At 37.3% G+C, this 23,276-nt stretch overlaps 2 protein-coding genes across 4 annotated transcripts in view; one reads left to right on the top strand and one right to left on the bottom strand.

Moving 5' to 3' along the window:
• Positions 1–3,210: 3,210 nt before the first annotated feature.
• On the bottom strand, positions 3,211–21,661 carry CENPQ (centromere protein Q). The gene is made up of 9 exons (XM_001498531.7): positions 21,494–21,661; positions 17,059–17,201; positions 16,240–16,294; positions 15,049–15,175; positions 14,388–14,456; positions 11,392–11,521; positions 5,716–5,835; positions 5,500–5,577; positions 3,211–4,176 (listed from the first exon to the last, which is right to left on the bottom strand). The coding sequence occupies exons 2-9, from the start codon at positions 17,158–17,160 to the stop codon at positions 4,045–4,047; spliced, it is 813 nt and encodes a 270-aa protein (XP_001498581.3). The 5' UTR covers positions 17,161–17,201; positions 21,494–21,661; the 3' UTR covers positions 3,211–4,044.
• Positions 21,599–23,276, top strand: part of MMUT (methylmalonyl-CoA mutase) — a 30,943-nt gene continuing 29,265 nt past the window's right edge. Inside the window, exon 1 of one of the 3 annotated variants that reach the window (XM_014734211.3) lies at positions 21,599–21,848. The gene's annotated coding sequence lies outside the window, so the exon portion shown is untranslated. Of the gene's footprint in view, positions 21,857–23,276 lie in introns of all 3 variants that reach the window. The other 2 variants (XM_014734210.3, XM_001502799.6) reach the window with 2 other exon arrangements.

Here is a 23,276-nt window from a genome sequence, read left to right as displayed (position 1 = left end):
AGGCAAAGCAAATTACTTTTCCAGGAAAACTGCACTGGTTGAAGGTAATTAAATTCAAAATACGTCCATCAAGCTGAGCCGAACTTTTAACTCTGAAACTAAAAGGAAAAAGAGAAAGAAGGGAGGGAAAAGAGGAGATTACTAATGTAAGAAAATTTAAAGAGATTTTCTTTTATAAATCCTTGTGAACAAATCCATGATAGATATTATTGTGACACCTGGAGAAATAAATGGACTTGTACATTGTTGTAATAGGACTTACTCATTAGCTTCAGTAACTCCTTCTATTTGTAGCTTATCAGCAAATTCCTATGAAGTCAAAATTACAATTTTTTTTTCACTTCCAAGTTCTATCACTCCCTCTTTGAGTGATCTTAAGACAGTTTCTTAGCCTCCTTGTGCCTCAGATTCTTCACCTGCAGGAAGATGATAGTGACTATTATGAGGTTTAATCCCCATAGGGTTGCTTTTAGGATTAAACTTTGGTATAAATGCATGAACAAATGTAATGGGCTTAGAATAGTGCCTGGCGCATAGCACACATCAATAAATGTCAGCCATTTCAATCGTCGTCATTATTGTTGTTGGACCTGTTGTCCCTTTTGAAAACCTACATTAATTTCAAGGATCTCCTTGGGGATGGAAATGGGGTGAAATTGGCTAAGGCATATTTGTTTCTGTTAGCTAAAAAATGAACAATTTCATTTTAAAAAGTACTCTATAGTAGTTCTGTTGAATTTGAAAATCCTCTCTCCTCCATCTTCCCCTTCGTTCAGTTTTAACAACTATAATCAATCTTTGGAGACGGTTGCTACAGCAACTTCATAGCCTTGATAACAGGAGAGGTCACTTTAATGAGAGCAACACCTAAGCCAAGAGAAAGTGGTTCTGTGGGGTTTAGTAGCAGAGAAATACACTCAGTGGCAGTAACTCTTAACAACAAAAGCTTGTTAGAACACAAAAAGGGCTCAGTCACGTCAGACACAATAAAGCCCGAACGGGAGATTTAAATTTCTCTCTACGTTTGGTTTCCTTCTTCTCTCTCTTTTCCTCAAAGCGCAATATTTCTTGACAATGAATGAAACATGAGAGGATTTAGAAGACTTGTTTGGAAACTAAGCCAACTTGAGTTATTCAAATACACATTTTGACAGGCGCACCTGTATTTATTTTTGTTAAATAGAGAATGCCAGGAAATTCTGTCCAACTAAATAGAAGAAAGTAAATCCCTTAATTTTAGGTCTCAGTGCAGGTGTCTCATATTTAAACAAAACCTGTTTGTTAAATATATGCCCAACTGAGAGTTGGGAAAAGTGGAAGGGCTCCTGTAAGAATTTTAGATGACTGATGGTACACTAAGGCTCTGCCACCTATCTGTACAGGCTGCCTTCCCCAGTTACACCGGTTTGCCTGCCTTCCTTCAGCAGCATTACTGGCGACACATTTTCCTGTATGTTCAGCAAATTTCCCTTTTAACCTTTTTCAATCCGATATGTGAAAACATCTCATCATTTTAATTTGCATTTAAGTGATTAGTATAAGGTCGAACATCTTTCAAATACTTAATAACCATCTACGTCTCTTCCTTTGCCCATTTTTCTATTGGTAATCTATTTGTCACTGATATTTTGGAGCTCTTTATGAGTAAGGATATTATTTCTTTGATATATGTTGTAGATATTTTCTAGTCTGTGCTAGGTCTTTGGCTTTGTTTTTTTAAACCTTACTTTAAAAAGTTCAGTTGTATGTAATGATCTATCAATTTTTCCTTTATGGGTTTTATCTTTGTTTATACGCATAATAGGGCTTTTGCTACACTGACATCAGCTATTCATTCGTAAGTTCTTTCTAGTTTCTATTTTTATATTTAATTTTACTTGGAATTTAATTGGCATAAAGTAGGAATATTAGCCACTATCCCTCCATCCCCATCTCCCAGTGTGGTTAGGTAATTTTCTCAAGACCATTTACTGAATAATGTATTTTCACTGCATTTTATTTGAAATGGCATCTTAATCATATGCTACAGGTTTACACTGTATATGCTCCATCCCAAAATATGTATTTTTTAGAATTTAGTTTCTGGCATTGGCATTTAGTCACTGGAGGAGTTATAATATAGCCAGCGTGGCCTGTGCGTGTGAGAACTTAGATGGGTTAGGATACTGCATAGGAGGACAGCCATCTGAACCACTGGGAACATGTGCAGATGAATTTTGAGTCTGTAAGTAACTCTTAAATTCTTCAGAGCATACCGAGATTCAGTCTTTGAAGAAAATATTGTGTATATTTTGGATTGCCTGCCACCTGCCAGAAGATACTATAGATCTCCCCAAATTAGATCGCATACTTTTCAAAGCTACAAGAGGGTAGTATGACCAGTTCACGCATGAAGAACTCACTTAGCAACAGTGGTAAGTAAAAATTCCGGTTGACGTCCAATGTTAATAGGTGATCTGAGAGAAACAGACTTTTAATGTAACTCCTCCCTCCCCACCAGAAGCTACTATAAACGTTACAATTAATGATAAAAATTAGTGAGTTGAGGCTCTATTAGTCACTCCAAGATGAAACTTTAAGTTTCCAAGTGAAGGGTTTTTAACTTTTTTTTGAGGAAGATTAGCCCTGAGCTATCATCTGTTGCCAATCCTCCTCTTTTTGCTGAGCTAACATCCGTGCCCATCTTCCTCTACTTTGTATGTGGGACACCTGCCACAGTATGGTTTGCCAAGCGGTGCCATGTCCGCACCAGGGATCCGAACCGGCGAACCCCAGGCCACCAAAGTGGAACATGTGAACTTAACTGCTGCGCCACTGGCCAGGCTAAGGGTTTTTAACTTTGAAGACATTTTGTAGTATCTTTTACTTTTAGTTGCTATGCCTGGCATGTAACAGGCAGTTCCGAAGTATAAGATAATGTCTTCTTTAAATGCTGTGCTACAGTTTTCCTTTCTTGAAGACTTTCTTTCCCTCTAAAATCCATTAATGTCCTCCTTGACCGTTATTTCCTTAGAGGATATTGCTTTTGACCCTTTTACTGAGCTGCCAGGGTTCTCCATGATGTGTGGTCTCCCTAACAGCAATGAGCATGAAGCCCAACTTGTTTAACTGCGGCTGTGTTCCTGGCGGCCTCTGCCTGGAGGGTATTAGCAGAATCACGGTACCTTCTAAATTAACTGACACAACATTGTAGGTTAGACAGAGAAAGAATTAAATTGCAGTTATTTTATTTTACAAATAGATAAAAGCAACCTAGACAATATACTGTACTTGGTTAGAAATTATTTTTAATATATTTAAATGATAATTTATTCACATGTATATGCTTATTATCATAATGAGGAAAGGTTTAGAAAAGGTTTTTTGTTTGGTTTTTGTTTTAAGGGAATAAATGTGCTTAGGTCCCTTTTTAATAATTTTATGAAATAAAAGTATGCTTTGATGACAGTGGAAAATAAATATTCAACATCTATTCACTAACCCCACTAAAGAAATAAAATCTTCATGCTACCTCCAAGTTGAAGATATCTGGCAAATCTTAATTATGCCACAAGAAGTGTAGGGAGTTATGTAAAAGAGTAAAGGCATTTGGGGATTTCTCAAGTTCTAGATGACCAGACAGAAAATGCAAGTCATCAGCTAAATAATAATGACAGCAAGCACTTCTGTGTGTATGTACGAGGCACTAGAAACACTGCTCATACATTAAGTCACGCTATCACATTTCCTCTGCACCAACCAATAAATGAGCTCTACTCAGCCTTTAGAAACCATTAGGTTGTGGCTGTTCTCACTTTACGGTTTCAGGAAAATCACTGGGGATGCAGCAACATAAACGTGAGTTCCTAGACTTGGAAACTGCTAAAACCAGAGATTTCAGGACTACATTAGATGCTAAGGGTAGACCTACAGAGGCTAATTTTAAAGTGCACGTGAGGAGAGACTAAATCCTCAAGAAGCCTCAGCCTCTGTAACATCATCGTAGGTTAACAGTTTTACAAATTCATAAACATTAAATGAATATGGAACAATCTAAACAACTCTTTAAGAGGCATCCAATCTCTTATAGGCTTCTTCGATGAAAGTTAACATGTTCTTCGTCGGGGATGAGTTATGGAGAACATCCAAGTCCTGCAGAAGAGCCTTCTGGTTTGGAATTAGAGTCAAAATTTCTTTCTGTGGGCACAATAGTATAATTAGTTAAAAAAATTCTTTTTTCACTGAGATATAATTGACGTATAACATTATATTAGTTTCAGGTATACAATACGATATGATATTTGTATATATTGCAAAATGATCACCACAATGTCTAGTTAACATCCATCACTACACAGTTAACACATTTTTTTTCTTGTGATGAGAACTTTTAAGATTTACTCTCTCAGCAACTTTCAGATATGCAATACAGTATCATTAACTATAGTCACTATGTGTACATTACATCCCCATGACATATATTTTATAACTGACACTTTGTACCCTTTGACCACCTTCACCCATATAGTTAGTTTTTAACTTTTTATTATGAAAAATGTCAAATGTATGTTATTTAAAGGTATAATGAACCTCATGTACCCATCACTCAACTTCAGTAATCATCAACTCATTGCTATTCTTCTTTCAAATCTATTTTATTTTTTTTTCTTTTTTGAGAAAGATTAACTCTGAGCTAACATCTGCCGCCAATCATCCTCTTTTTGCTGAGGAAGACTGGCCCTGAGCTAACATCCATGCCCATCTTCCTCTACTTTATATGTGGGACGCCTACCACAGCATGGCTTGATAAGCAGTGCATAGGTGTGCACCAGGGATCCAAACCGGCAAACCCTGGGCTGCCAAAGCGGAGCATGGGAACTTAAGCGCTATGCTATCAGGCCAGCCCCCTATCTTATTCTATTTTCCTTCTGCCCGTTCCTGCCCCTTTCACCGTAGGTGGATAATAGATAGGAAAATTTTAAATTACTTTTTGAGAAAACATGAAGACTTTCTAACGCTGTAAACATTTATACTACAATATCTACTAGGCTCCTTTGAAGAAAGATAAACTACCAGTGTACTATCTCCTACAAAGAAGATACAGTACTATTTTATGGAGAGTTATATGCTATTGTTAGAAGCACAAACAAAAGCAACTTTTAGAATTTACTTCCAGGAATTTATCCTACAGTTATGACTACACAAATGTGTAAAGATATATGTACAGGGAGTACTCATTATCTGTAATTGCAAAAGTTATTTATTCCATCAGTAATTCACAAATTATATTATGGTATATCCATACAATGGAATAGTAAACAGCTACTGACAAGATAAGACAGATCTACATGAACTGACAGAGAAAGATGTTTAAACTATACTGTCACGTGAGAAAATAATTTTGCCTAAGAGTTTACATCACAGATTCCATCTGGTTAAAAAAAAAGGAATAGGATAGAATGTTTTTATACATGCAATTCATAAATGGTGATACCGTCAATATGGTAAACTGGTACTTACCTGAAGTGTGGGTGCTTTGAGACTCTTCTGAGAAAGTTCTGGAAGAGACAGTACCCCACTGCTCTCTATTTGAAACATCTAAAGTAGAAAAAGAAAGCTACAGATTACCTAAAAAGGCTGATTCCTCTCATCTTACTACACTCAAAGGTTGTCTTGAGAGAATCTAAGCATTAAACGTCACATCCAGAGTCTAGTGATACATTTTTCAACAATTACCTGTTTTACCTTCTCCTCCTCGTCCTCCACCCCACTTGTCAGAATTTGAATTTTGTTCTTCAGGCTCTCAATATCCCCAGTCATTGACTCTATGGTCTCTACTATTTTATCTATTTCTTCCTGAGACAGAAAGAGAAAGTTAATGTTTTAAATTAAACATATTATCAAATGAGACTCAAACAGATATTAATGTACATATATATATTTTAAAAACACCTCACATATTGAAAGACTTGTAGAAGAAATCAGTAAATTTATTTTCATTTTTCTTTTAAAAAACAGACTTCCTAGAAACTGATTTACCAAGATAATAATGCATTATGAAATTTAATTTCCCTGGAGCAAGGAGATATACCCCATGTACATTTCCTCAAGAACTTCCCGCAGCTCCTAGTGTCAGAGATCTTGGAAGACCTGTGTGAATCCAGCAAAGCTGAAGCCCTGCTGGGCCTAAAATCCTGTGCTCTGCCTATTCCTCTCCACCCCCACCACACACCCCGGCAATCACTGATCTTTTTATTGTCACCAAGGTTTTGCCTTTTCCATAATGTCACGTAGCTGCAATCATACAGCATGTAGTCTTTTCAGATTGCCTTCTTTCACTTAATACTATGCATTTAAGGTCCCTCCATGTCTTTTCAGGGCTTGATAGTTCATTTCTTTTTAGCGCTAAATAACATTCAATTGTCTAGATGTGCCACAGTTTATTTATCCATTCATCTACTCAAGTACATCTGAGTTTTTCCCAGGTTTTGGTAATTATGAAAAGCTGCTACAAACACCCACATACAGGATCCTGTGTGGACACATTTTCAACACCTTTGGATAAACACCAAGGAGCATGATCGATGGATCGTGTGGCAAGAATATGTTTAGTTTTGTAAGAAACTGCCAAATCGTCTTCCAAAGCAGCTGGATCATATTGCATTCCCACCAGCGGTGTATGAGAATTCCTGTTGCTCCACATTCTTGTCAGCATTTGGTGTTCGTGTTCTGGATTTTGCCCATTCTAATAGGTGGGTATTAAGTCTCTCTTCATCTATAGTTTTCCACTCCAATTTTTTTGGTTCTTAACCAATTTGTGCAGGAAACTGGATAGTTTGCTCGGTAGAATTTCCCAGAGCCAGAGTTTTGCAGACGGCATTTGCTGGTCAAGTTTCACCTGTTCCCTCAGCCTTGAATTTCCTGTGAATTGGTTGTTTGATTTAGAGTGCTGTCCAATACAAATATAACGTAAACCACATGTATCAGTTTCTGGTGTCTGCCATAAGGAATTGCCATAAACTTGGTGGCTTAAAACAACAGAAATGTGTCCTCTTACAGTTGCAGAGGGCAGATGTCCGAAATGAAGGTGTTGGCAGGGCACTGCTCCCTCTAAAGGCTCCAGGGGAGCAGCCTTTCTTGCCCCTTCCAGCTTCTGACGGCCGTCGGCATTCCTTCGGCTGCATCCCTCCATTATCTGCATTTGTCTTCACAAGGCCTTTTCTCCCACGTCTTTGTGCCTCTTATAAGTCTTCCATGTTTCTGTTTCCTGAAGGACACCTGTCATTGGATTTAGGGCCCACCAAAGATAATCCAGGATGATCTCATCTTGAGACCCTTAACCTAATTACATCTGGGAAGACTCCCTTTCCAAATAAGGCCATTCACAGGTTCATATCTTTTTTGGGGCCACCATTCAACCCACTACAGAAGGGAATGAATAACAGCACTGAATGAAGAAAAGAGGTAAAGGAGTAAAATTTACCTGGTCCATTGCTTTGGGTATTCCTATCATACCTATACTGTCCCTTTGCCTAACTTTTATATTTGTCATTTTTTCTCAATACCTTTACACAATGTCTTTCTTTTAATTAAAATTTTCTCATTTTACTTTGTATTTATTGTAAGCATTACCTGCTGTGCTAATTTGCTTTAGTGCTCCTTCTAATTTAATCTGCATATCTGAAAAGTTTTTCCTTTTATTTCTAATATTTTCCTGAATTCTGTAAATTCCTTTTTTAGTATTTATGATACCGATTTTATGAGTTTTTCCCCATGCTTTCTATTGTTTTTCTGAATGTCTTTCAGGTCACTTGAGAAATTAGGCTGGTGTTCAACGTTTTGTGAACACATATTTTTGGCATGCTTTTGTTATCTGTAGGAATGTTATTTTTTGTCCTTATTCTTTTATTTTCTTGTGCTAATTCTGAGAAATTCTATGGCTCTGATTTTATGATGAGTTCGAGAGAGATTAAAAAACTATGCTCCAGCAGTTCGTATATCATCTTCTCAGAATCTCTGAGACTTGTTCACCACTGCCTTTTCTCTATCACCATCACTGACTGGGAATACAATGAATGTGTTGTTGAACACACAATTCTGTTACTGATTTAGCTGATACACATTTTGGAAAGTCACACTGGCAATAACTCTACGCTTCAGTGGGAAAAAGCAGTGATTCTAAGTAAGGCATGCAGGAGAAAACTAATGGATACATACGAAATCTACAAACCCCTAGTTCAAAGACTCTCTTATGCCAATGAAGAACTGTTATGCCCAAAATACCAATAGCACTTCCATCGAGTAACTGGCTGTCAAGCAAACCATAGCCTGTTGTGGTATAAGAAATATATATTGGGTCTTCATCCCCAGTTCCTGGCACAGAGCTTCTAAAACCCTTGTAACCTCATGAGTGATAGAGGTGATAGGAGCATATTTTGTTATAACATTTGCTTTTTTGTACTGGTTCCTGGCACAGAGCTTCCAAAACTCTTAGAATTTTCTGAGTGACTGGAGTGAGAGGAGCATCTTTTGTTATTCATAAGTCCTTTTTCAATCATACCTGCGTTTATGCTAATGATGGCTCACTAATGGATGACTCCTAGTGGACGGAGGCTGGCTGCCAGCGCAACCAATCATGTCATTAGAGGGTTGGAACTTTCAGCCCCACTGCTTGATCTCTGAGAAGGGGAGATAGGCTGGAAATTTAGTGAATGATCGATTATGCTGATGTGAGGAAGCGTCCGTAAAAACTCTAAACAATGGGGTTCTGAGAGCTTTCAGGTTGATGAACACACTGAGGTGCTGTGAGGGTGGCATGCTTGAGAGGCATGGAAGCTCTGAGTCCCTTCCCAAACACCTTGCCCTATGCATCTCTTCTGTTTGGCTGTTCTTCAGTTGTATCCTTTATAATAAATCAGCAATAGTAAGTAAAGTGCTTTCCTGAGTTCTGTGAACTGTTCTAGGAAACTATCGAACCGGAGAAGGGCTCAAAGGTACCCCCAATTTACACTTGGTTAGTCACAAGTATAGGAGGCTCAGATTTGCAACTGGCATCTGAAGTATTGGGCAGTCTTGTGGGACTGAGCCCTTAACCTATGGGGTCTGTGCTAAGGCCAGTAGTTAGTGTCAGAATTGAATTAAATTGTAGGACATCCAGCTGGTGTCCATAGAGAATTGGAGAATTGCTTGATGTGGAACATCCACATATTTGGTGTCAGAACTGTTGTGAGTACAGAAAAAGTTTTTTCTACTTAACTATATTTATGTTTTTGGAGCATAAAATTGAAGGTTCAATTTTAGCTGTAAAACAGAAATGCCTCCCAGTATTACAAAAATCACATAATCGTTTACTAATTAATTTCAAGTGACTTATGGAAATGTTAAATGTTAAAATAACATTTACCATTATTATACTTTAAAACCTTTTAAAATAACCTTAAAAAAAAAGTCAAGGGGGCTGGTCCTGTGGCCGAGTGGTTAAGTTCGCGCGCTCCGATGCAGGAGGCCCAGTGTTTCGTTGGTTTGAATCCTGGGCACAGACATGGCACTGCTCATCAAACCATGCCGAGGCAGCGTTCCACAGGCCACAACTAGAAGGACCCACAACGAAGAATATACAACTATGTACTGGGGGGCTTTGGGGAGAAAAAGGTAAAACATAAAATCTTTAAAAAAAAAAAAAAAAGTCAAACTCATAGAAGTAGAGAGTAGGAAAGTGGTTACCAGGGCTGGGGGTGACAGAAATAGGTAGAGATTGGTAAAAGGGTACACCCTTTCAGCTATAAGATGAAGAAGGTCTGAGGAGCTAATGTATAACGTGGTGACTACAGTTGATAACAGTTATCGTATAACTGAAATTTGCTAAGAGTCGAACTTAAGTGTTTTTACCAAAAAAAATAAAATAAAATAATGTGAGGTGATGCATGTGCTAATTAACTAGATGGGGGAAGCTTTTCACAATGTATACATATATCAAATCACCACAATGTACACTTAAACATCTCTTACAATTTGATTTGCCAATTATACCTCAATAAAGCTGAAATTAAAAAAAAATAACTTACATTAATGTCATCCAACTGTTCATTAAATGGAACTAGTGCCAGTACTAAAAATATATCCTTGAAAAGTACTAACATTGGGATGAAAATTAAAAATAATCCCACACTATGAAGAACCCTACTAATTTACAACATATGTAGATTTGTTGCTCAGAAACTAATCCTTCCAATATCATTCCCAGTCATGTGAAAAACTTGAATGAATTATTTGTGTATTTTGAATTATTAGAAATGCTTGCATAAACTACTACCACCTTGTATTTACTGAATTGCTACCAAACACCTAAGCAACACATCTTTAAACTACTTTGACATGGCTAAGGGATATATGGGCCAATCTGTTTTAGTTTTTTAAACTTATTTAAGAAGCCCCTGAAAGTTGTTTTTCTTAATTGTTCAAGTATCCACTAAATAAAAGCCTGAAGTTAATCATGACAGCTAGGGCCGGCCCGATGGCGCAGCGGTTAAGTTCGCACATTCCGCTTAGGTGGCCCGGGGTTCACCGGTTTGGATCCCGAGTGCGGACATGGCAACGCTTGGCAAGCCATGCTGTGGTAGGCATCCCACATATAAAGTAGAGGAAGACAGGCACGGATGTGAGCTCAGGGCCAGTCTTCCTCAACAAACAGAAGAGGATTGGTGGCAGATGTTAGCCCAGGACTAATTGTCCTCAAAAAAAAAAAAAAGAAAAAATGACAGCTAATGTTATCTCCCATTATCTTCCACAGGATAATGATGAAGAATCACGCTCTGAAGTCAGACTGATTAAGGTCTGCACCACAACTTTAGGCAGTTCGTCTAAAGTTCAGCTAGAAATGTCAATATGTCTCTTTTTCACATTTGTAAAATGGGGACAATATAGCACAGACCTCTTTAAATCACTGTAAGGATGAAGGGATATAACTATAAAGTTCATAGAATAGTGCTTTGAACACAGAAAACCCTCATTAGGTTAGCTATAATAAAAATAACAATAATGGTGATTGTGTTCTTCTTGTCGATAAAGTACTATATACAGGACGGAAAAGCCACTATGTTTTGAAATCCTCTAGCATTTAGTGACAAGTTCCTATCATCTGATAATCAAAAATACTAAGATAGTTCAGTTATAGTTAAAGTCTGATAAAAAAAAAAAAAGACTGCTATTTAATCACTAATATATTAGAAATACTTTTAACTTTAGAGGCCCAAAGTTAAGGCAATGGTTTTGCTTTCATTTAAAAAAAAGAGTTTACTGAAAAATCTGGTTCAAGATCTAGTACTCTTACTAGGAGAATACATGATAATTTAAAAAACGTTTTGGTCTCTTCTCCTTTCCCCTCTCTGTGGACTCACTGTTCAAATGCCATACCTGCAATAATGCCAGACCTTCTTCATTAGCTCTGTGCTGTGCCCTTTCCGTTTTCAGCAGACTTGACACATTAGTTAAATCTTTCGGCTTTTTGGGAGGGACTTTCAAGGTTTCAAAGACTTGTAGCAATCTTAGGGAGAGAATAAAAACATAATTATTATTTTTGAGTACCATTAGTATTATTTTTGCTTTATTGAATTGTTTTGAAATATTGCTGTCATCTTTTTTTCTGCCCTCATATTCCAAAGGGCTATAGGATTCTTTATTAACAGTGGCTAACCTTAGCAGTAAATCTCCCAACAAAAGCCCTCACAAATCTTCATTTAACCTTTCAACTTATTAAGATTTACCTCAAATCATGGGGCACTTAAGGAAAAGTTTCTATTTTACACACTTACCAATTATTTATTTATATACATTTTAAAGTAAAAATTTCCTCGTATCTTCTAAATGTGTTTCCTAGACTATTACAGCACATAAGTCTATCATTTATTGTGAATTGCTGAGTAAGAGATAGAGCAGTACTCTGTAAGTCTTAACTTTAACGCTGGACTCTAAATCTGTTGTTTTAGAGAACGTGTCCAATAAAAGAGAACTTCTCCACCAGTTACTCTAACTTAATGATTTCAAAGAAAACTGAGTCCCATAGAATTTAAGGCAAATAAAACACTAAGATTAAAGTGCTTTATTCTATAGTACTATCAACATGCATAGTATTCAATATTAAAGTTAAAAAATCCTCCTTCAAATTTGGGTTGATTAGATCACCATCAGAAACGGACCTACTTCTGCCCTCACTTCTAGCAGAGAGCAACATAGCTTTCCTAGATATGATTTTTGAATTCCATGAAGAAGAAATCAAGGAAGGAAATCTAAATTTCATTGCTTCTACCTAATAGCAGCATCTTTGGGTAATAAAAAGTTCTACTACTTAAGATTTGCAGGCACTTTGTGGAACAAATAGTGGAACACAAGACTCACCTTCCTGGGATCTTATTCAAAATATTAATTTTTGTATAGAAAAAAGTTGACAGTATAAAACTGACAAATCATAATTTTCAATAAACTGCTGGGGGAAAACTTCAGTGTTCCAGAAAATCAGCATTAGGCTAACACATTTAAGCACAAGAACCTGTCTGTATAAGTCTTCCCAAGAGGAACAGGTTTTTTGATTTCTTAACTAAAATAAAGATTCCATTTATGAAGTTTCTTCTAAAAGTTTATTACATCAATTCTGTAGAAGGGTCATTCACTGTTTCAAAAGTTCTAAACAGTGGTTAGATTTCCAGGATTCTTACAAAATCTGATTAAACTACAAGAGTAACATGAATATATCTTACTATATCAACACCACCTGATCACCATTTATAACATTTGCTCTATAGGGCAGACTTTTCCAAAGTATGTTCTTCTAGAAACTGCAGTGGCTAACCATTTTGTTTGACTAGGAACCCTGTCTGTCTGACTATGGGGGTAGGCATATGACCCAGTCTACATAAATCATAACAGCTCTTGCCACAAAAGCAGTTCAAAGATAGGCGCATCATCTAAGCTGGGCCAAAGGGAGTCTATCTCTTAGAATTTTCTAACTGAAGCTAAAAGGAAAAGAGTTTTCTTTTTCCTTTCTTCACAAGGCTGAAAAGATAAATAAGGAGCTTCCTATATCTACAGTTCTAATTTGTTGAGGACAACTTGTCTAAATGAAAGATGCCAAGATGCAGACATAGGCAGAGATGAGACTAATATATGAAAGAGACCTCTTGTGGTAAATATCAATTTGGGAGAAACGAGGTTAAACAAAATGAAATATATTTATTTACTGCAGGACTTTTAATACACTAATGTGCCTAAACATAATTCACTATATATCACTTTTATTCATAGAGTATCTTTAAGAACAAGGGTTCCAGATATAGTGAGAAATACTGCTAGAGGAAAATTTATTCAGAGATCCAATTAGAATCAATTTGCTAAGGCTGTACTCTGCTATATCGGTAGAAGGGAAAGTATCTTGAGTATTGTTACTTTGGGAACTAAAGAAAGTGAGTTGTGAAAGCAAAACTGAGGAGACCAACAGGCAGTCTTTGAAATGTATATCTCGATGGCTTCTACATGATGAAGAGACAGCCTATATGTTGAACAGAATTTAATATTTTTTGATGATCCAGAGTAATCACTGTGAAGAACAGCTATTACATACTGTAATATTCTTATTACACACTAAACATGACTACTTGTTCTATATCCACAAACTTCCACCCTCCACCCATCCTATCCCATTCCATCCTTTCGATTTTGCTACTATCATTGAGAATTAAAGTAAACAGAATTTGTGCTCAGACCTCCCAAGAATAAAGTACTTGGTCATAAACATTTCCAGGCAAATCTGAAACTAAGATGGAGAACATTCTTCTATGAAAGGAAAAGCTGTGCAAATACTAGAAAAAAGCAGTCACTAAAAATCACTGGCAGTGGTAAGACTTTTAAGAACACTTGAAAAGAAATCTCCCTTTGTGACTTGCCACAAGATGAAGAGCAGTAATATCCTGGAAAATTACACTTGTGGCTTGTGCAAATAATGTAGTACAATATGAAACGAATGAAAAACACAGTGAGAGGATAAACATCAGATAAGAGTAGTGAACTGTTAACTTCTATAATCGTTCAAAATGAAGTTCAAGGGAGTTAAAGTCGACAAAATATTTTTCAAGTCCCAATACAGAAAAGTGAACTGTGGAAGTAGGCGTTTGTGATTTTCAGATTCTTCTTTATAAATTCTTTTAAAACATAACTTACTTCAGAATCACATGCAGCAGCAGTTTAGGGAAGTATATTCCCTAATTGTTCATCTCTTTAAAAGAACAACAACAACAAAAAAGCAAAAACCCAAAACAGAAAAGTTCTATATTATACAAATGCCTGTTCTGACAACATAGAAACAGGTTAGACTTTTACAAATTATGTTTTAACCATTTTCTATTGCAAAACTGTATTACCTTTTCTTTAGGAAGTTAAGATGATATTGAACTTGTTCATTTTCTATAACTTTATTACTCAAAATTGCTCTAGAAAAGAAAAAAAAGGGATTGAATAAATATTAGTTTGAAACACAACTAATATAATCTGTCTACTTTTTCTCTTTAATTTCTTTCAAGTGCCCCTTCCTTACTAGCCAGGCAGAATCAATCACTTTTCCTTTTACAGTAAATGTTTTTTAAGCAGAGGTATAATCAAAGTTTTTTTTTTATCACATTATATTGTCATAAATAATTTGTATGCCTGATTCTTCTAATGGATTCAGCTCCTTGGTGGCAGAATCTGTCTTATCTTCTTTGTATCTCTTCTAGCACGGTAGCTTCATATAAAGCATCAATTTGAACTCAGCTTCTTCCTAAAGTATCCCTAACAACAGAATAAGTTAAAAGTTTGCAGATAGCAATCAGGCCACATAGACTTCATTTTTATTTCATTGATGGAATTCCAAGTTTCTGAAATTAACAAAGACTTTTTTGAAGACTAATGCCATCAAAAGACATACTATCTTCTTCCGATATAGAAAAATACCTTACCACTATAAAATACATTTAAAAGGATACTGTCTATACAAAACATATAATTAGAAATCAAATGAGTGAAATGGAAAAATTTCATACTCACATTATTACTGATTCCATCATAGTTTGCAAATGCTCTCTGCTACTCTTTGAAAGAGGTTGCCAAGTTTTTCTCTTGTCAGATGATATCTTTACCTGTTTTAGATTAGTATGCTTTGTTTGTCCCATCACTGGTGAAAGAAGAGACTCTGGTCAATCTAGAAGTTTGTATGTTTTTACTTAAAAAGTGATTCAAATATAAATTTATCTAAAAAGCTAATGGAATTATGAGAACCAAAATATTATAAAGCTGTATCAACTTTAATTTCCTTTTTATTGCACAGCCATAAGACGCCAGGTATTAAATATGAATATGCTATCTAGTGTTATGTTAACTGAAACACCATTAACTGATACTGCAGATTCAAACTCAAGACAATTTTAAATGAAGAACCAAGCTATAATTCTTAGGATTTGGCATAAAAGTCTAGATCTCAGAAATGACCTGAATTAAAGAGCTTCATCAAGAAGACTAGAAAACTTTTTCTACCAAATGTTGGATGGCAACTGAAACAAGAGAGATTAACCAAAGCACAAATAGACATGCAGTATCTACTAGGCTGTCGATACTGTTCTACTTACAAGGGAGAAACAGAAGAGACATACTATGGGCTCATATGAAGATTAGGTTTGGACAGAAGGGAGACCAAATAAATTAATTATTATTACAGGAATGCAAAGCATTATAAAAGAAAATGTCCTGTGTGCTATGAAGTATAAAACCAGAGGACCTAACCTGGTCTTGGGGGAGGAGAGGTAGGAAATTTTTCTACGAAGAAGTGATATTTAAGTAAAGATGACTACTCCAAACTAATTTAATCCAAACAAAATTAGATAGTGTCTCCAAGCTACTCTCTACAGTGGTAGCAGAACAGAGGCATATTTGTCTTAAAGAGAAATCTGTAGGTGTGTCTACATATCACAGATAAGTAATAATTCAGACTCTGGGACACTTTTTCTCTAGTTCCTATCAATTTAGAACCCTACACAGTATTTTGGTTGAGGTGGCAAGTAAAATTCCACTTGACCAAAATAACTGATTAACCAGCACTACTTATTCTTGCAAAAGCAAGAATGCAGCTGTTTATTACTATCTTCTGCTTTTGCAGAACTCATATACAAGATGCTGAGGATTTTTTCATGCATATAGATAGCCTAAGAAAGACAGGTTAAACAAGACATAGAAAAGAAATACCTTCAGAAGACAGACGCTTTGGATGATTTTTACCTTTTTTCACTGTGTTTCTAACCTAAAGGGAAAAACACGGGCAAACAAAGAATTAAACATCAAATAAAAGATACTGCTTTTGCAATAGATTTGTCATATATGTTGGAGAGTATTCATACACCTTCTGGCTAGGTAGAAAAAAAGCATATTGCCACTTCTCAGAAAAAGAGTGTACATTTATCACAGGCAGAGGATATACTAAAGCAATTCCTGGACAATGGTAAAAATGTATAATAGAATTTCATATGGTGTTAAAGAATGTTTTAAAGAAATCATTACTCATTTTGCCTGTGAAACAGTGTTACATACTTTACCTGAAAAACAAATATAGGCATTGCCTAATAAAGGGTAAAACAAAAAATTTTTGATTTTTCACTTATTCTTTTAGAAGAGAGGGGTAAAATTATGGTAGGAAGAAGCTAATTGTTCCCAAAGTATTTTTCTCTGTGTTAATAAAAATCGCCAACTGACAGGTTCTCTTGTCTTTTAACATATGAATGCCATAGAATTTGCACACTTTAAACACCTTAGCAATGCCCCATGACCTCCTCTTCCCCAAAGAACTCTATGATCAATATCTTTAGAAATTGAAGTAAACAATTTTTATCTGAGAACTTTTACAAATCATGTTGCAACACAACCTTGTGAATTATATATTATCAAGTTCCCACATAACTAAATTACTATAATTTGTAGTAAAACTGACCATTAGTCTTCACGTACTCTTTTTACAGATGATATTTCTAATCAAAGAGTTCTGAATGACAGACTTGATATTTTCATTACCTCTTTCTCCGAAAATTCCACTTCCTCATCATCAGTTTTTCTTTTTAGATTTCTTTGTAACTGTTGAGACTTTTTTGGGGAAGCATTTGCTTTGCCTGGCATCTTGATCTAAACAGAACAATTGCAACAGTGCTTCAGAAAATCTGTAAAGATGAAAAGGACACAAAAATGCTTAAGACTGTATAATATTTTTTAAAAAGAATATCTATAAATGTTTCTAATTTGCCTTTTAAAAAATCATAATGAAAGTTTTGGGATAGTATTGTGTTTTAAAACATTTAAACATATTTTAAAATAACATTGGCTCTCATTAGAGTAAGGATACCTAATTCAATTTCTTCCTAGAAATATCTTCCATCTGTAAGACTTTAAAAAAAAACATAAAAATGCTTTTGTATCTTCCACTTTACACTCCCCCATACAACAATGTTATCTCCATGCTTAAATTCAAGAAAATGGAAGTAAAAGGTGTTGAGTTGTCTTACTCTGGTCACAGATAATATCAATTCAAAGAGTAATACTCAAGTCATCTTATTTTAAGCCTAATGGATTTATCATTGAACTTATGCCAAGGGTGGAAGGAGATAAATTTTAGGATTATGCCATGAATCTGTGTTGTGGAAATTCGTGTGGTAAATTCACTCATAAAGACTTAAACTACAACTCTGAAGTATACTGAGTACTCTTTCCTCCCGCAAATTACGAAACAGGCACAGAAGTAGGGATGGTGATGTCAATGACAAAACTTAGAAAAACTCCTTTTCCCTATGTAATAGTCCTTTATCACCCAACTCATTTCTGCTAAAAGGTACAGAAAAATAAGTTATTTATTCTTATATTAGACCACAAGTAGTAGCCAGCTTAGAAGTTAGGTACAGTATACATGGAAATAAGTATATACACACACATACATATGTGTGGTGTGTACATTATATATATTGTTTTCAAGGCATATATAGCTAGATATATAGATAAATTAGTCACCATTCCTTTTCTAAAAATTCAGAGTTAATTACACTAATAAATTTAAATGTATATGCAGATTTAGAGACAGACAATAAAGGGGGTACTCTGGATAAATCTATTCCCTTAAATTTTAAAAGAAAAAATTTCCAACTTTTTTTTCTTTTCTTTTCAGTAACACTGAGAAAAATAGCGGGAAAGAAGTAGTTGAAAGATCACAAACTACACCTGGGGATTGCATGTCAGATCAGTTATGAAAAGCAGTAGAAGCTAAAATACACTTTACCCTGCTCTTGAACCATGTGGTACCTTACTCTACATCCAATCTCCTGTGTTCCATTCCTGAAATGCCTAATTCTTTCAACTTGACATCCATGTCCTTATACTTCCCCTTCTTAAAAACCAATCCATATGAGAGTTTCATTTGTGGATGTCTTCTGGAAGGGCTGCCATGTACAGCCGTTCAGGTTGTTCACTGAAGAAGAGTATCCAGGTGAGGGAGTAAGTGAGGGCTGAGATTTAGTCCTCATTCCATTTGGTAGATTAAAAATGGTGCAAATTCCTTCTTATTTCTGTTATTGAGAAGTGGAGTCTATGTACCCTTGTCTTAAATCTTGGCAGACTCTGCGGTTGTTTGAGCAGTAGAATATGGTGGAAATGATTCTGTAACAGTTTACTGGTCCAGGCATGAAGAGACCGGCAGAAGCAACCTCCTCCTGTTTGAAATATTTGCTCTTGGAACCCAGCTACCATGCCATGCGAAAGGCCAACATGGAGAGGAACTGAAGCCCAGGTTCACTCCCAAATGAAACTCCCAACCAACAGCCAGCACCAACTTGCCGGCCTGGTGTAGGTACCTGAGCCAATACGCTGCAGCTGACACTGCATGGAAAAGACATGAGTCAGCCCTACCAAATCCTTTCAATCCCAAATTTTGGAAGAAAATAAGTAATTTTTTCTTTAGTTAAAAAAAAAAAAAATCTATGGCACCAGCCCAGTGGCATAGTGGTTAAGTTCAGTGTGCTCCACTTCAGCAGCCCGGGGTTCTGGGTTTGGATCCTGGGTGCAAACCTACACCACTCATCAAGTGTGGAGGCACCCCACATACAAAGCAGAGGAAGATGGGCACAGATGCTAGCTCAGGGACAATCTTCCTCACTAAGAAAAAAAAAAAAAATCCTTTCCCAATACCTACTTTTCAACATCCAACTCTTTACCACGCCACTTACAGTCCTTAACAATCCAGCCCTGCCTAGCTTTCCATACTTCTCCCTAATTGAATCTCCCTCTCTAGCTACATTGGATGATTTTCTGAACACACTTTGAGTAACGCACATACTGTACCCTCTACCTGAGCTGCTCTCCCCTGTCTCTGCCCACCCTCCCAGAACGTGAGCCACCTGCTCCTCAAAGCCTTCCTAACCACTCCACTTCATTCTGTGAATGGGCTCTTATGCTCTCTGACTCTCAGTTGGCACTTACTTATTGTTTGGGTCTGTTAATCATTTTTTCTTAATATTCTTTATTCAGTAACACGTAATTCAGTCCTGCTCCAAATCTGGTTCACAAACTACTTGCTATAGTCATTTTAAGTATAGAAATTGAGAGTATTCATTTAGAAACTTTTACAGTAATTTGGCAATTTTATGTACGTTGAATCTGATAAAAAAATAACTGGCTTTGTTTTTTGTTTTTCTAAGTTTCATTTTTCTAGAATTTATCTTTAAAACAATATTAACTTTCTTTTTTAGAGTAGTCTTTGATTCACAGCAAAACTCAGCAGAAAAGACAGAGTGCCTGTATACCCCCTGTACCTCGCTCCCCTCCCTGCCACAGCCTTCCCCCCATCAACATCGTGTACCAAAGTGGTACATTTGCTACAATCCATGAAACTACACCAACACATCATTATGACCCAAAGTCTACAGTTTACATTAGGGTTCATTTTTGCCGTTGTACATTCTATGGATTTCACTAGCAATTCATTTTTAATTGTATTTTATAAACGTGTTAGTTGTGACTGATTAAAAATAAAAGACAAACAAAAATTGGCCCTTTACCACAGACAGTTTAAGAAGCACTGTTTTCACTGATAACCTACTTGAGGGAATAAACCAAAGTGCAAGAAGTTTCTCAACTTCAGCACTACTAATTTTTGGATAGGATAATTCTTTGGTGTGGGGGTTGTCCTGTGCACCATAGGATGTTTAGCAGCATCCCTGGCCTTTACCCACCTAGCACTTTCCCTAGTTGTGACAACCAAAATTGCCTTCAGACACTATCAGAAGTCCCCTGGTGCAAAATCATCCCAGGTTGAGAACCACTGCCAAGAGAGAGCCAGGGGTGAGGATAAACTGCCCAGGTTCCAAATCCTGGCTCTGTCATTTAACTAGCTGTATGGTCTGAGGCAAGTAAACCTGCTCACTTTCCCCATTGGTAAAATGGGTTAAGAAAAGTACCAACATCAAAGGCTTTTGTAAAGCTAAAATTCTGTACAGAATACATAAACTTGAGACACAGTAAGAACTCAATAAATAAAAGCAATAATTTTCTATCACTACTGGGCTAGTTGTAGCATATACAAAAAGGAATAGAAACTTTGCCGTTTTAGATGCACAGGAAACCACAGCCTAATGGTTGTGCGTAGAGACATATATGAAAACAATTACTATACACAATTATACACAATGTGACAAACGTTATAAGAGACAAATGAGTGAATGACTATCTCAAATTGGTGTGTGCGCGGGGTAGGAGGGATATACAGCATTCAGAGAAGAAAGCAGTATTTGAATTACATTTTGAAACATTTAACTAGAAGGAACAGGAATGAAGTATTCTAGAGAAAACAGCAAAAGCCTCATGCAGGACAGCTTGAGAGACACGGGTGTGTTCAGGGACAGGAAAAGTTCAGCGAGACTTTTCACGTATATGAGAGAAATAGAAATCAGACTGGAATGGTATTTGCGGCCAGACTGTGCACTGCAGTAAAGATTCGATCTTTACCCCGTAGGAAAAGCGGAGGCAGCCCAGGTTGTCTTGATTCGTGACCAGCTGGCTAAAACTGGGGGAAACCAAGTATCTCAATCTAGACCTCTATGTGGGCACAAGAGGTGAGCACGACGTCTGGCAAAACACACACAGCGTTCACCTCTTGACGAGCGGCGCCTCCAGCAGCGCCGCTGCCGACCGCAGTCACCTCGAAACCAAAATTACTGAAGCCTAAGGCTGCACTTCGGCCCGCGCCTGGCTGCGGGAGAGATTAAGGAAGGAGGACGAGGATGAGGAAGATTCGGGGAAGGGAGGGAAGAACGCTGCGTGGCTTCACTCGCTCCTCGGGAATCAAATACTTCAATTCGTGGCCCCGAAGGGCAGAGCTGTCCGGATTTCCCCTCCCCTTGGAAAATAGCCTCACGCTCCTCAAATGCAAACCGCGGAGTTGACCACAAAACATCCGTCAATCTGGACCTACCGGCAGGCGAGGCGCTTTCGCTGCTCACCAACGACGCCTCTGGAACCTTTCAAGCAGCCGTGCTGAGGAAGTTCGCGCCCAAACAATCGAAAGAGGAGGAGACCCGGAAGTGGGCGGGGTGGAAACAGGAAACTCCGGTGGCGAGAGGCGGGCGTCCACCATAAGCCTGACGTAATCAGGAGCGCGCCACGAGAATGCGATGAGATTGGCTGAAAGGTGGGAGGTGTCGGCCGACGCCCCCTGACCCTCCTGGCGGGCTTCTGCGCCTGCTCAGTGGACCCAGGTGTGTGGACGTCTGACTTGCAGGGCGCGGGAGTGCGCAACAGCCCTCTTCGAAAGCCGAGGTCCGACACAGGTTGGCCAGTGAGTGGGACTGTGCACCTTGGGGGCACGTCAGCTTTTCAGATCCCTCCATTCTTCTTGCTTCTCTCACCCCCTACCCCTGTTCTCTGAGCCTGTCTTTTCCCACCTCCCAACTTCCTCCTTCTTGACCTTCCTACTGTGATGGGATCCCACGCTCTACCTTCTTCTTAGGTTTAGATTCTCGACTGACCTCTCACTTTCAGTTAGGTCCTTGGGAGTTCGGAGATGCTGCTGGAAAGAAGGTGCTTTTACTGCCTTAGGGGCCATGTCACCATCTTTGCTGGGTCCCCAAGCATCCCGAACGAAGTTCCTCTAAGCAGGGGTCACTTGTACGATTCCCGCAGGGTGCGTGGGCTCCACAGGGTTTTCTGTAAGAGATGGCAAGACTGAAATTATCTTTCTGTATACAGGTGGAGGTAAAGGTGAGAGGCAGAACAGGAAATCTAGGTCTAAATTGATATAAATTATTAACTTATCCTCAGTTTTATCTAGAAAGAGAGCAGCTTCTGAAAGAAGTTCAAAACCCTGGTTAACGTATGTGTATAAAGTTTTAAATCACTTGATGGGTTTTTCCCCAATATATTCTTATGTGTAATGATTTATTTATGCTAATAATAAATTTAATTTGCATGCTGTATGTTGTCATCTGCCCAACTCAAAATGGGTAAACATTGGAAGCTAGCCTTCTTGGAGTGTTAATGTGTAATCGTAGGTAAACAGTCAAAACTTGAAAGTTGTTTGATTCAAAACTGTAGGTGTCGTTCTCATATGTTTTTTGGGGGGTGGGATGGGCTTCATCGTTGCTCTTTAACACATTCTAATCATCAATAACATATTTGCTTTACATGTTGCTTCTTTGAGTGCTTGAAGCCTCTCTTGATGGATCTTCTGAGAAAATTCACAAGTCCTGTTGCTATCAGTGGTAGTGGTGTTCTTATCTAAAAATGATGTCTATTTCCAGCCTTTACCAATTTGCCATGTGATTTTCAGGAAGTCTCTTATATAGGGCTCTTTCCTATCATTTCTCCAGGTTTAGGAAAGCCTCATGAGTATTTTGTGTGAAACGAGGGTGTATTTACTGTCTACAATCTAGTCTCAGAAAGTTTTCAAATTACCTTTTATATCATTACTACTTTAATGGTTCAGCTATAACTTAGTTATTTTTCTCACCCACATTTTAAGCTAGTAGATATAGTGGATGGCTTGCAAGAAGATGGATGACAAGGACCCCATGGATTTAATAGAATCAAAATCATAAAAGCTTTAAAAAATAATAGGAAATGTTTTTGTTGTATTTCCGTGTAGACGTTGTTCTGTGTACTTTTTACCTAGTTGAACATATTGCATTTACAACTTTTTATCCTGATTCATTCACTTAACACTTTTTGAGCCTGTCTCCTTTTTAAGAAACTGTATAACA

This window comes from Equus caballus, chromosome 20 (genome assembly GCF_041296265.1).
Source record: "Equus caballus isolate H_3958 breed thoroughbred chromosome 20, TB-T2T, whole genome shotgun sequence".
In the NCBI taxonomy this organism is placed as follows: Eukaryota; Metazoa; Chordata; class Mammalia; order Perissodactyla; family Equidae; genus Equus; species Equus caballus.
Note: the sequence above shows the minus strand (reverse complement) of the source record. Positions and strands in the feature narration are given on the sequence as shown.